Genomic DNA, 15660 nt, shown 5'->3' on the forward strand with positions numbered 1-15660 from the left:
CACCCACCCCCTGCTGTTGGCATCTCCTCAGTTATTCCCTTAACGTGAAGAGAATTGCATTTGTTTTTCTACGTCTCCAGTCCAGACAGCAGGTAACATCGCCAAAACTAGTTGATAACAGAATAATCACAATTTTCCTGATAGTAGACATCCTGGGATGTGTAGTCCCAGCAAGTTTGCAACTTCTACTTCCTGTTTCCTACAGACATGCATCTGATGTAATGACACTTTGCGTAGCCTGGTTGAGTTGCTTGAATTAAAAAAAAATCCTGGATCCGCACCGTGATCCGTAACATCACCAAAACTTAATGGTGTGTTCCTTTGGCCAATACCCACATGTGGTAAAAATTTCATGACAATCTGTCCACAAGTTTTTGAGAATTTTTTTTTCCCACAGACAGACAGACATAGGCAACCGAAAACATTACCTCCTCCCTTGGCGGAGGTAATAAGAAAAAAAACACAAAAGCACAATCCATGACTTTCTAGCTTCTTGAACCATCTTAAGCTGTTGTCTGAGAGCTACAGTATCAGGCCCCTTCATTAAAATGTTGCTACATTTGATAGATGTCATTCCTGTACAGTTCTGGTAAGGGTCCACATCTGGATTTCAGGGTGAGGTCTGGACTTTGTCAAGTTAAAATCTTTATTGTTTTGTTTTGTTTTCAGCCATTCTGATGCTTTAAAATCATTGTTCTGTTGGACAAGTTGTCAGACAGATGGTCTCACATTCGACTCTAGAATACTTTGGTAAATGGGACTTCAAAGCTGACTTTCTTCATAAACACTCCACCATCATACTGCACAGTTGTGATGAGGTGTTTGTGCCGATGGGCTGTGTTTGGTTTCCATCAAATGTGCTGCTGTGCATTATGGCCCAAAATGTCTATTTTAGTCTAATCTGTCCATAAGACACTGTTCTAGAGGTCATGTGGTTCAATCAGATGTAACTTTGTGTAAGAAAAACTTCTACTAAGTAACCAAATGTAATGCAGACTATGTTATTCTGTATTTTTTTTAACTAGTTTGATACTCTATTAGAAGAAAAAGATGCAACAGGAATTGCATGTTGTAAAAACCATTTATACACTGCCCTGAGCTCAAATTGTGGACGAGTGGTTCAGGGAGCATGTGGCATTTTCACACATGGATTGGGCACACAGAGTCCAGATCTGAACCCCATTGAGAATCTTTGGGATGTGCTGGAGAAAACTTTTTCTAGTGATCTGAATCTCCTGTCATATTGATGACAGGAGATTCAGATCACTAGAAAACGTTTTCTTGTATTGACAAGATCTTGGTGAAAAATTACTGTAACTCTGGAGAAGAAGTGACCTTTTTTGCTTGGAAAGTTCCATCTCTGACCCTCTTGACCTAATCACCAACAAATTGTGTCAGAACACAGATAAAAACTTCATCTCACTTGCTTTCAAACACAAAGACTCTTTGGTGAAAGACGTGGTCATGGCGACATCACTCCATTGACAAAATTTTTGGCTCTAAATTCCATTTCAGCCCATCAGCACGTAATTCACTATTGTCGATCCTAATCCATCCCATTCACTACATGAATGCAGTGCAATTTCTTGACGGCGTGGCCTAATTCCTCCACAGCACTCCCTACAAATATTTTAAAAATCAGCCTCAAGCCATGATTGGACCTGGAATCATGAAATTTGGTACACGTGTAATGCCTCAGGACCTACACAAAAGTCTCTTGGAGTCATGGTCCAAACCCCACTGGAAGTCAGAATCTGAGCTAACTCCCCCTACAGCTTTGAACATGCAGACTTCACAAGCTGCATGCTTCTCTCAAAGCTGACTGGTGGTGGGAGGGTGTGGGTGTGGCAGAGTGGTGCATCTTAAAGCCTCGCCATTTGCACACGGTTAGCTCTAAATCACAAGTACATGATCTGATCTGAACCAGACTTTGTGTGCACTATCAGGGACACCTGATCTTGTTCTATATTTAATAAGAACACCACTGCCTGAAACAATCAGCATCTGCTTTTTATGTTTGTTTTTTCTCTTTAAAAGTAAATAATCTTTCTCTCTGCTCTATATTAAATTATGAATCGTATGAAAGTTGCTCTATGAAACTGCAGACTCAAGGGAAGCAACAGTTGCTTCTTGCTGATATTGTTCCTCCCTGGCATTGTGTTAAAACACATTTGAACACTTCAGAGCAGCAACCTGATGAAGTGCTCAAAATTAAAGTGTGCCAATAATCAACTGATATTATTTTTATTAAACTAATTTAAAATCTGTGCATGTCGAAAACAAAACAGCAGCAGCTGTTTCAGGGAGCTCATTGCATCTCAGTATTTAGTTATTTTGGAGGTTAAAACTCTTCTTTTTATATTTATGTGTTAAAAACCCTTTAAATGTTCTCAAAAGAATGTTTAAATGATGCAAAAACAGTACTTTTAAACAACAAACGTTTATTTGCCACAAATATAAAGGAATAATAATGTTTTTGTCTTATTGTTAAAAAAGAGAACACAGTTCTCTATTGTAAGCTTTTGTTTTCAGAATTTAGAAAGTATTTAGGTATTTTGAAAAGAAAAGATAATTGTGTTGTGGGAATCTTTAAGCACCTGATGTTTTGATTCAATTGTGACTCATAGAGCTGCGATGGGATTATCAAATGATGTTCCATAACCTTACTTGATCCTGAGCATAGAACCTGCCAGACCTAAAACAAACTAATTTTGCTCTACACAGTCTAAAACAGGCCTATTCAATTAATTTTTCTGCTGGGCCAGATTTGAAAATTTTGAGATGCCACTGGGCCGAAGACCCACCTACTTATATTATTTCATGAGATTTAACTTTAAATATACGTGAACAAAATCATAAAAATAAATGAAGGAATTCACAATTTATATTGCATCATCTATTGATGAGTAAAATACTTACAAGTGCACTGCAAACTAACAATTGGTCCAAATCTTGAGAAGAATATTTTAACAAGGTATACAACACACACGTTTAATAAAAAAAATAATGTTTGACAACTTTTGTCAACAGTAAAATCTTCACATTTTATGGCAGCAAAAATGCATTTGATGAACTAGAAAGGCCAAATGAAGCAGTGCATTAAGTATTTCAACAAAAGAAATTGCACCAAGTGAATATTTACTAACTGTAAAATTAAAGCTTTTGCATATTCAAATGCTGACTCAATGACATCAGTGTGAAAAGTGACATGGTTTGTTTTGAACAATAGTAGTGACGTTTGGTTCATAAGAAGTCATTGCAATACGAAGGCAATGATGCAGGGTTGAATCAGTCATGGAGCATCTCAGGTTTGATTTGATTGTGTTCATGTGAGAAAAACTTGATTCACACACATATGTGGAGCCAAACATGCTAAGCACAGCAACAGCCACTTTCTTAAGGTTTGGGAACTGGTGAACATTTATTTCACTCCAAAACTTGATCGGTCCATTTGTGCGCAGCTCTTCGGGCAGCGACAGTGATGACTGMATGTCCACAAGTTCAAGAACGAACTCCCCCTCCTCAATAGAAGGGACCACTCCCTTTGCGCTGGMGGAGAGWTTKWTGTCTGTAGCARGAGCAGCAAATGGGTCTTTGGTAAAGCGCATCACCTCTGTGGGGAGTGAAAGGCCATTCAGTCGGCTGGCAAAGTTGTCTTTTAGTTTCGCAACTAAACCCATCATCGCTGCTGAGAGGTGCCGTATGTGTGATGCATTTGCGTAGCGTAGGAAAATGCAACATTCTTCCTGAGCTCAAGTCAGCAGAAAATAGTTCCAGTTTGACTTGAAATGCACGCATCTGTTCCACAGATCAATGATGGTTTTCTCTCTGCCCTGTAGTCCGAGGTTTAACTGATTTAAGTGTTAGAACAAATCAGAAAGGAAACACACATCTGCCATAAAGTCTTGTCCATCGTGCGGTTTAGGTGCACCTCCGCCCTTTTTTTTTTGCTTGCTGTCATGAAGGAAAACTTTTATCTTCTCCTTGAGCGCACAGAAGCGCTACAGTACGTTCCCATTGGAGAGCCACCTAATGTCGCTGTGGAGAAGTAAGTCGTGATGTTCTGCAGACATGTCAGACAGCAGCTCCCGAAACAAGCGATGCTGGAGGCTTGAGGTTGCACGTATGAAGTTTATAGTCACCATAACATTGTCCATTACACTTTTAAAGTGTCCGTTCAGTTTCGCACACAGCACGGTCTGGTGCACAATACAGTGTAACGCTGTCATCCTCGAAGCCACCACACTGTCAGTCCTTCCCAGTCATAGTTGGAGCGCCATCAGTCACGAGCATACAGACCTGGGTCATATCTAACCCGTTGTCTTGAAAGAAAGCCGAGATTTTATCAAAGAACACCTGGCCTGTAGTGTGGCCTCTGAGGGGTAGAAGGCAGAGCAGCTCCTCGTGAAAACACCGGTGTTCTGCATCATAGAAGCGCACATACACACACAACTGTGCCGTGTCACACTGATCTGTTGACTCGTCCACTGCTACTGACATGGTTTCAATTTTTTTCAAGTTCATCAGCAGAGCCTCAAACACATCTGTTGCCAATATTTCCACTCTTCACATGTTTGAGGTGTCTGATAGGGGCACGCTTTTCACTGCAGATGTCACACTGGCTTTGATTTTATCGTCGTGGATTACCTCGTCTAAGATTGAAATCATGCAGTCTGACAGTTTCAGAATCAGTGAAGGGTCTTTTTTTCTTTGCTAAACTCCACGACACTCGCAGGGAGGCCGCCGTGGCCCTCTCTTGTGCTGTGCATGTCCTTACTAATGTAGAACAACTCCTGTTATAAGATGCTAGCAGGCTCTGCACCTTAGTCGCTCTCTCCTCTGTCCCTTCAGGAAATGCTGTCCCAAAAGCTCGGTGTTTCTCAACATGGTGCCTCCGAATCTTAATATTCTTTTAATACCGACAGGCTTTCATTGCATATCAAGCACAGTGGCTTAGAGTTCAGTCTTTCGAGTAAAAAAAAAACACGTATTTATCAGTCCAGGCAGGGTTAAAATGCCGATTTTCTTTGTCAATTTTACATTTCTGACCTGTTAGCGACATCTTTTCGCGGTTGTTACTATTCTGGGCTAGCGTTGCTACGATACCAGGAGTGGTACGTTCACGTACAAGAGAAATGGTGGGAATTTTTAAAACTCTCACAGCAAATTTGATTTAAATGTGGTTTTGCGGTTTACGTTGGGTCAGTAGGGGGTGGGCCAGTCAAAAACAGTCCGCGGGCCGTATGTGGCCTGGGGGCCACCTATTGAATAGCCCTGGTCTAAAACATTATTATTTATATGATTTTGGTTAAAAAAAAAAAACAATAAGAAAAAAGGAGTGAAACGATCCTCTGACAGGAAAGTCCATGTATTTTATGTTCGAGCTAAAGCTGACCCTTTTACTTCAGTGTTTTCAGATCTTTGTCTTTAGTCTCATTGTCCCAAGTGTGGGAAAGGACGTAATGGTCATGTTTTGTTTTGTTTTTGAGATAAAAGTTGCATTGTACTTTGTAATTAGCCAAGTCGAGTTAGGTAGGAGCTTGTTCAGTGCTCTGCTAATTAGCAGTGGTAGCTACAGCTAACGGCTTTTTCATCTCCCTCCTTTGGGTAGAAATGTGTACACAACTTTTATAGCGTGGATCTTGGCAACATTATTTTCCCCTTTAACTCCGTAGAAGCCAAAATATTTCTGAACACTGGCTTTTAATGTAGAAGGAGCCGTTTCATGTCTCGGTCAGATTCGCTTTCACTGTGTTGTATAAAATCTGGGCGCTGCACTCCTGCAATTCAGAATGTTGCTTGTTAAGTTCCCTAACACAGTGTCATTAGCATTAAATGACCAAGAGTCATGTGCCGCATGCACCGCGATGCATCATATATATATCTATTATAAGCCCTCATTAGAGTTGCAAAATGTAATGCTTAGGCATAATCATCGCTATGTACGTGTGCATAATAGTCACATCGTAGGTCCTGCAATGTAGGAGTGTTATCATGGGATTCAACCACTAAACCATAAGTCATTGCACTAAACGGCTGCGTGTTATGCCTTTAATTTTGACAAGTTGCTTTTGCCGGCTGTAGTAAGTAGCTTCATGTCAAAAAACCTAAAACTTTCATTTTGTAGTGAAACTTCTGAGACAAATAAATAAATAAATAAATTAAAACAACCTAAAGTGTTAGTCATTTGTTGAAAATTCCTTTTTTTTATATCGCAAAACGGCAAAAAAAGTCTCCACCAAAATAAAATAAAATAAAACAGGTCACACACTCCAGTGTTAATATCTACTGTACTAATATTTTGTTGGATCACCTTTAGCTTTGCACGCATTCACTGTGGCATTGTTTCGATAAGCTTCCTAGACCTGACCAACTGCAGCAACCCCAGACCATAACACTGCCTCCACAAGCTGGTAAAGTACTACACATGATGGGAGTACCTTGAAGATGATGGGTCCTCACTATCCTTCCAGTTTTTAATAATGTGTCAGACAGTTCCTAACCCAATTTTAGTATTTTCTGCAATCTCCTTAGATGTTTTCCCTGCTTGATGCCAATGATTTGACCCTTCTCAAACAGACTTACATCTTTTCCCTGACCACAGGATGTGTCTTTCCACATCCTTGTTCTCAGGCTTGTACACATTTGCTTAATTAAATCCAGGTGGCAACTTTTTTTTGGCTGGGCAGCGTACATCACAGGGTCAGATCACACGGCAATGTCAGTTTTTTGCAATATCCTGCAGTCCTAACCCCTATCCTGGTACATCATTTTAGAACTTAAAGATATGCTCACTTTTCACAATGACAAGTTATTGTCTATGAAGCTTCAACATTTCACCTTCACATGCAACACCAAATTTGTTAGGATTCTCAAAAAAATGCCATATGGTGCACTTTTGGTTACATTTTTTGTGTTTCCTGAAAAACCTGAAAGAAATTAAGTAGGCAATTGTTTTAGGAAGGTGTCGACATTTATCTTCCTTAGCGTGTATGTCTTGTTTAGACTAGTCCCACATGGGAGATGCAAAGTCATTTCACCTCCTGGATGGCAGCCTGGTGGACAAAAAGCCTCCAGAAATGCTGTTTGTTACCTCTCAGCACTGCTGCTCTCTTCCCTTCTGCCCCATCGCAATTTATTTGATCCATCTCCTCTGCATTTTGCCATCAACTACCCCCTGCTCATCTCTTTCTTTCATTTTCCACGTTAACTTTAACACCTCTTCTCAATTCAAATCATCCCTATATTTCAGCTCTGCATCCATTCATTTCTCCTGCTTTCCATTTCATTATAGATTGCTCCTTTACTATGCTGCCTTGACATACACGCGTGCATCCACCGACTCTCTCTCTCTCTCTCACACACACACACACACACACACACACACACACACACACACACACACACTGCTCTGCCTACTGCACAGTCAGCACTTCCGTTCTGCAGTCCTCTGCGGACATACAAGTGTGCTGATTTCCACTTTTACAGCCCACTGTAACTAGTCTTTTTAAAGCATCTCCACAGCTATCATTCAAAACTGGCAGCAAAATTCTTATAATCTAATACCCATCGTGCATGCTACAATTACCCATATAAATGCAAAAAAAGTGCAACTGAACACACTGCAGAAACTCATACAAAAACACAGCTAATGACATAAAAAGAGTGCACACTGTAGATGCCGACATGACATCATGCATTTCTCCAAACTAAACAGGAAAACAAACAGTCATTGATCATCATACTTGTCTGCAGTTCGTACTCCCTAATCAGAACCATTCATCTTGCTTTCCTCACACATGCACACACACATTCACACACACACAAACATATATTAAGATGTTCAGAGCTCTTTGTTACTTCCATTAGGTCTCTGGGGCTGATGGGATTAGTCTTCTCTGACACAGAACAGAACAAACAGGTTATGCACATAGATGTTTCATGTTGGTTATTAAGGCAACCATGTTATTTATGAGTGTTTCTGTGGCTCGTTGGGCAGTCAACAAAACAAAGCACTCTTCCTTGCTTTAAGACAAACAGTGATGTTTGAGTCTTCACATGTCTTGTTTTAAACAAAATAGCAGGATTACTACAATGCAAAGCTTGGAGTAAACACTGCAGTGACATTTAATGACAACTTAGTAAAGATTATTGATGGGGTAGTGCAGCGGTTGTAATACAGCAGGGTTGGTTTTAAAGCATAGATGGTAGTTGCTGGTGCAGACTCGGGGATGATACATTTTGTTTGTTTACCAGAGATAAAGTCCTGGGCTGGAGCCTCCAGAACATATGGGTACCCTGACCCTAGAGGACAAACAAACCATATAAGATTATTATACAATGCATTAAAATATTCTGTGGTTGTGTATTCCACCACCACCCCTCCGATTCATTTTTCATTTTATACAAGCTTCCTTTTCATCACTGCAAAAGAAAAAAAAAGTCTACATAATGTTATTACTTCAAGATTGATGTAGGCTCTGTGAAAACTTAGCTGCACAACAAATGAACAAGAAATGGAGGAGAGGGTGGAGGATAACGAGAGTGATGAGACCGAAAGAGCAGAAATATTACGATGCAGTGCCTAATAAAAATATTCACCTCCTTGAGTTGTTATAATTTGCTCATGGTCAATATAAATTAGCATTTTTAGCAAAAATAAAAACAAATAAAAATTGTCAATGTTGAAGTGAAATTAAATTTATATGGAGTAATCCTAATTGAATGGAAATATGTACTGTGAAATAAGTGATAGCATAAATGTTTAACTATTTAAAAGTGACAATCCTAAATCAACTCAGAAAACAGAATTTTCAAAAAGTACAAGTCGGAGGATGGAAACAAAAGGTTTTCCAAATCTCTGCAAAAGTTCTGTTATATTTGTGATGAAGAAATGGAAAGAAATTGGTACATTTGTAAATCTGATCAGACCGCCTCATAAACTGAGTGACATAAATAAAATAAAATATCCAAGGGACAGGTTTTATGGGTACTGTAAATGTTGGATGAGTGAAGTTGAGATAAAGAAGGAAAGAGGAGAACAAAAAAATAGAAAAAATATAATGACAAATTAAGAACAGATTAACAAGGTAACAGGACAATAAATGAAGATCTGTCACAATCGCCTGTAGAATGATTGATTCAAATATTAAAACAGTAATATTCATTGACAGATAATGAATTTGAGAGCTGCACAAAGACAGTCAGCCTGTTAGGAGTTGGATTATGGATGATGCAAGGTTTGAACATGCATGCGTCATCTTTGCAAAAATAAAACATCTTGATCACCGTCTGGTGGCTGACTGCAATTAGAGCTGTCACAACAGCAGTTTACATCACAGAAAGATCAAGGCAAAAGGATTTACAAGAACAAATAAGTTTCAATAAGACTACTTTTGAGCTAAAGTAGGTGAAGTATTAAACAGTTGTGCATTTTAAATGTATATTTTCTTTTTTCCTCATTTCTCTTATTTTTTCCGCTTACTCAAAAGTTCCATTTATCAAAAAATAAAAATCAAATAAGGATATGACATGAAGCACAGTTGGGGGGAAAAGGGCAGAACAAGATCATATAACTGCACCTTTCTCACAAGCAATGATCCTGACGTTAACATTCATCAACAAATGAAACCTAAATATAAAACCTACTGAAAAGAATATCAACAATCTTAAAAGCTATTGTTCCATTGGTTCATAGCATTGTTTTATCTCTCAAAAGCCTTTTTGTTTGATTAGTAAATTGTTTTCATGTCATCATTCAGCTCATTCCATAATTTCACTCCACTCATTCAGATCTGTTGGTGCTGTTCCTGCAAAATAACTTTTAAAAGTGTTTCCTTTTATGATCTAAATAACTAAATAGANCTTTATGTTCAACAAATTGGGCCCCGAGGTCAAAAAGGTTAAGAACACCTGAGCTATAAGAAAGTTAACGTACAGCCCTGGCAACAAGAAGTAAACAGATATCCGTCATCTGTGAGGGATTTAATGAATGAATAAGTAAGTTTTGGGTTTTTCTGGAGTGGAACTGAAAGAAAACCTTAATGTTTTAATACAAGATATTGAAGCAGGTAGGAGTTACACTGTTAGAAGGACAGAGGAAGTGTTTTTTTCTTGTTTGAGAGGCGCAGAGTGACAGATGCTGGAAATCAGAGGGAGYATTTTTATCCAGCACCAAGTGAAATGATGGAGCCAGGAGGCAGTGACAGCTCAGCCACCATGAATTAATTTTCAGTCACCCCAGTCATTTGAAGAAACTGCTTTTAAGAAATACATTCCTCAAATGATCGGTGTTGATTTAACACAATAACGAGACCCTGAAGTGTTCCCATTGAAACACCTCTGACTGCAATCAAACATACTGTGGTTACAAGTTCCAGTTGCCGGCAATAATGTTGCTCCGTCTTCACCAGTTCTTTGGCTGTTCGACTGCGTTTCCTCTCCCAGCGGTCTCTCTGCTCCTGGATGCTGCTGCACCCAGTCAGACTGGAGGGATGAGGGGAGAAACTCATGGTCCTCGTGAGAAGGACACTGCAGAAACACAAGCCAGACCAGGTCAGTATCACACACAGAAGCCACAACGCTAAGCAGCTAAATAAAACTACAAACACAAGTTTATGTCCTTGTTTTTAAGGTTAGTTTGGTTTCTTTAGTTTGCAATAGATTTCTACAGGTCTGCTGTGATAACTGACTCCAGCTAATTGTTAAAATGGGTCTTTTTTTGATGTTACATGTTTGTTAGGATGGTCCCATGAGATGTAGAGGTTTAACCTTGAAACAAAATGTGGCGGGAGGGGGACCAACACTTCAGCACATTAGTCATCCTAGCAAAATCCTAACCTGTATTATACGATTTTTTTCTTCTCTCGGCCACCTTTCATTTCATTTTAATTGTATTTTCTTTTTTATTGCACATAGAATTTTGTTTCATGAAATGAATAAAGTTTATAATTAACTAACTAAATATGCGACTTTAAAAATCAGACTATTTGAATGTGTAATATTCTAATTTTATGTAAAACTCCTACAACAAACAAAAGTTTAGAACTGACATCTGTTGCAACAAACTTCTATGCAATAACAGTAAGGGAATATCAAATACATAAAGTACTAAAACAATTTTATGACTTTTTTTTAAATTGCAATATATTTTACAAACTTGTCATTTTTATATAATTTATGTGAAGTTTATGGTTAAGTCTATGATTTAGCCAATTGAAATTTACCTTATATATAATCACAAGTGTTTATATTTATTCCATGTTATGGTTTGCTAAAATGATTAGTAACATAAATATAGGTATTCCCACTAATTATGCTTACCGGTACATTAAAAAAAACATTGTTTTTTTTTAGTAAAAAACAAATGGCAAAACTGAATCTAAAAAGCTGTTGTCTCATACAGCTCCCTGTGAAGATATGGCTCAAAAGTTTGCCGCTTTCACTGAAGTATTAATACAAAGAATATCTGTGTTGTGTATAGGCTCTGGGCTCACTGAAGATTAGAGGATAATACCTCAGAAAGTGGGGCTCGGACGGGCGAAGGGGCACATGCCGGGCCTACCGCTCCAGATTACACACAGCAGAGCAGAGGCACAGGAAGGAGTGATGGATTGCTAACCAAGAGGGAAGTGAAGAGTGACTATGGTAAGCACAAGCAAAGACATCAGTGAGAGAAACAGTCAAAAGAATTAAGACTGGAAAAATTAGATGAGAAATAAGAAAAAAGGATAAGAAGAAAAAGTTAATGGGATAACAAAAGAAAAAGCTGAAAAATAATATTAGTGTTGAATTGCAGAATGTTATAGAGCAAGGTTCCCCAAACTTTTTCCTGTGAGGGCCACATAACGTTTCCCTTCTTTGATGGGGGGCCGGGGTCAGTTTTTAACAGAAAACGTGCGACGGTCGCAGGGGTGCCTTAACGTAAACATTTGTTTTTCAGAAACCAGAAAATAAATAATAATACTATTAATGAAATAACAGTATTTATGAAATAAATAATAATCAAATAATCCTCTCTGGGATACTTGCAGAAAAAGTTAGAAAATGAATACAACTATCTGTGAAATAAATAACATAATAATCCTAGAGGAAGAGGAAGATGCCCTTCATCTCTGACTCAGGACTGGCAGCACACATTATTTTCCGAATTTGACTGGATTTTTAACACAATGACGGAAAAATCTGAAGGCCGTCCGTCATTTTGACAGATTGCAATTAACACCCCTGACCTCTTAAGCCTGGAAGACTTAATAAATAAGCCAGGTGAGGTGGAGAAAAAAAATAATGTTCCACAAGATGTCTCTGTGGCATCACACTCACACACAGACATTTTCAGCTTTACGCAAGGAGTAGGTCTACATCACGGCGGTGTCTTATTTAATCTAAAAATAAATAAAAGATTTCCATCTGATCATCATCTCAGATCTAGACACCATACTAAATGCATCTCCTGGAGCTGATTGTGCATTGAAGAGTTAAAGGACAGGAGGCTTTGGAGCATCTGTGAGGCACAGCTCAACCAGTGTTAAGAGACGAGCACCTGCTGCGGTATTTCCTCCTTCTAAAGCCACAGCTTGTGGGATTTGTAAATAATGTCTTGCTGACTTCTGATCACTTTGACTGGAGAAATGTTTTCTGATTTTTAAACTTTGGCTGAAGTGGTGCTTGTTATTTCAACTGTGTCGCAGCAGAGCGTGGGTTAGTCTTCAGAGCCACTGGCGCCCGCAGATTTAGACTCACTATACGCAACTTAGAATAAAATAGAATAGAATAGAAATAGCCTTTATTGTCCCGCAGCGGGGAAATTCAGGTGTCACAGCAGCATTAGTACAAAGGTTCACACACTAGTTACTTTACAAACTATAGACAGCACACACAAAACAAAATTAACACTGACTAGCCATGATACAACTACTAATAATAAAATTATAAAGAATTGTGCAAGAGTAGAAAACAATGTTTTGTTTCAGAATCCAACATTAGGAATCAGAAACTGCCTGTTTTCAGTGCAAAAACAATCTCAACAGACCAATAACTGTAAACTGAAATATTACAATGCAGACAAAAAATACAGACGTGCAATTACAACAGAGTATAGTGCAAATGATTGTGCAGCAGCAGGTGTGTAAACATTTATTGTGATTTTTGTAAACACTTGTCATTTTTGGGTGTGGTGCTTGTTATAGAGTCTGACAGCTGCTGGGAGGAAGGATCTGTGGTAACGCTCCTTTGTGCACCTCGAATGCAGCAGTCTGTCGCTGAAGGAGCTCTCTAGTTCAGCCACAGCTTCATGCATGGGATGGGAGACGTTCATCAATGATGTTATTTTAGTCAGAGTTCTTCTGTCTCCCACCACCTGCACTGTGTCGAGGGGGCATCCCAGCTCAGAGCTGGACTTCCTGATGAGCTTATCTAACTGCTTCCTCTCAGCTGTAGATAAGCTGCCGCTCCAGCTAACTACCCCATAGAAGATGGCTGATGCCACCACAGAGTCAAAAAAGATCTTCAGGAGTGCCCCCTGAACTCCAAAAGACCTTAGCAGGTAGAGTCTGCTCTGACCCTTCCTTCCTGTAAAGACCATCCCTGTTGTGAGTCCAGTCCAGTTTATTGTTCAGGTGAACACCCAGGTACTTATCAAAGTCCACTATTTCAATGTCCACTCCCTGGATGTTCACCGGTGTCAGTGGGGTGGGTCCGTGTCTGCTGAAATCCACCACCTGCTCCTTGGTTTTAGCAGCGTTGATCAGGAGGTGTTTCCGCTGGCACCAGTCAACTGTCTGTAGTTTGAGTCGTCCTCACCTGTCATGAGACTGACTATGACAGAGTCATCAGAGAACTTATGGAGGCAGCAGCCCGGGGTGTTGGTGAAGTGAACTTAAGATTTTCCTTAGAGTATTTTAATTATTAGATATTAATAATAATAATAATAATAATAATAATAATAATAATAATAATAATAATAATAATAATAATAATAATAATAATAATAATAATAATAATAATAATAATAATAATAATAATATTTTAAAACAATTGCAGCGGCACATTGGGATTAACAGCTGACTGCATCTCTGCTTTCATGCCTTTCTCTCTTCTTGTCCTGCACAGGAGGCAGAGACAGAAATAAGGAGGCATTATCTAAAGTTGCAAACTGCAACCGCTAAATAACGTTTGTAAATTTTTTTGTTTGTTTTTTGTTTTACATTTCGTACGGTAACTGAGTCAAAAGCGGGACAGTGTGCGTGCGTCACAGTGCGCGCTGGATCTGGTGTGAGACAGATGCGCTGTCTTTCAGGACTGTGCGCATCGAGCTCATGTGGCCCGTAGTCTGAGGTACACTGATGAGATTTTCTCAGATAAAATAGTCAAGGATTCACGGGGCAGACTAAAAAATCATAATGTCTCTTTGGTATTTTTCAGGGGGCCGGGCCAAATGTGGAGGCGGGCCGGGTCCGTAGTTTGGGGGCCACTGTGTGGCTAAAAAATGACCTGATTGAGAAAAATAGGGGCAAACTATTCTACAATGTACACCAACTTTTCTGAACTCTTTGAAATTTAATAACCTGCTGTTTGTATGTGACTTGTCTTTAAATCTTGTGTTAATTTCTCGATCTAATCAGACAGAAATAAATCATGGTTTTAACAAAGCTCTGGCCTTCTGCTTACTGCTGCACTCCAGCCTGTCAACTGCAACAAGGTAACTGGATTACAGAAACTCTGCACTGTGCTCAAACTGTACCTAATCAAAATGTACAGAATTTTGCAGTTCCAACTGCATCATGCGCACTTAAAAAAAAGGTAAATCAGAATTGGTTTCTGAGAAATGAACTAATGTATTTAACCGTTTGATCAATTATGCCTTCAACAGTTTATTACATAGCTGAAGAAACAATCATGCACCACTTTTGTCCTCCCGGCTGTACACTCCATCTTGCTCTGCTCTCCCTCATTATTCACCTTCACTGTCTTCAGTTTTTCCAAAGTGTTTCAGCAGACCTGGAGAAATTCAAGCTGGGCACAGCATTATTCTTTTAAACAGCTCCCAGTGGCTTTAGACACTCAATGACTTTGGCAATCCAGAGAGTCCCTTGGTGACAGCATCACTGCTGGGATAGATGGTCTGCCACATGATAGCCACTGTGGAGAAATGATACATGTCCAGAGGAATAGTCAAAGGGATGTCAACATGAACAAATAATTTATCCAAGATAGATTCCCCAAAGCTTACACAAATACCACAAGACCCTTGAAGAGAGCAAAGTACCATATTTGTGTAAAACGTCTTTGCATTTTGCATAAATTATAAAAGACAACTACCGATTCTGCAGTGAAAACATAAATGACAAGTAACTTTCGGCCTCAACTAAGGGCCTCAGCGTTTTACTGTATATACAAATTTTTTTTGACTCGATTGAATGAGGAAACTGATGGCAGATTGCTGTTTTTATACATATAATGATCTGATGTTTCGTGCTCATGACGGGATGTGTATCATGTTGAACAGTCATTTGAAAAACAAATAAATTTTAAAAATGGAGGTGTAAACTATTTTTGGATTTACATGGCCTATTAACACAATTTAAAAACTGGTTTAAAGTTTGAAGTCCCTGCTTTTAGCTAAAATTGAAACAGTTGCAGAGAGGGTGTATCTTTCCGGTT

General features: G+C 39.0%; 1 protein-coding gene across 1 annotated transcript in view; it reads right to left on the reverse strand.

The window, feature by feature from the left end:
• Positions 1–10530, reverse strand: part of arhgef39 (Rho guanine nucleotide exchange factor (GEF) 39) — a gene marked incomplete at its 5' end in the record, with an annotated part of 53852 nt that extends 43322 nt beyond the window's left edge. The window contains 1 exon segment of the mRNA XM_014031591.1: positions 10362–10530. Within this exon segment, the coding sequence (XP_013887045.1) occupies positions 10362–10511 (150 nt within the window).
• Positions 10531–15660: the final 5130 nt, after the last annotated feature.

This window comes from Austrofundulus limnaeus, unplaced genomic scaffold (genome assembly GCF_001266775.1).
Source record: "Austrofundulus limnaeus strain Quisiro unplaced genomic scaffold, Austrofundulus_limnaeus-1.0 Scaffold1277, whole genome shotgun sequence".
NCBI classification, from domain to species: Eukaryota; Metazoa; Chordata; class Actinopteri; order Cyprinodontiformes; family Rivulidae; genus Austrofundulus; species Austrofundulus limnaeus.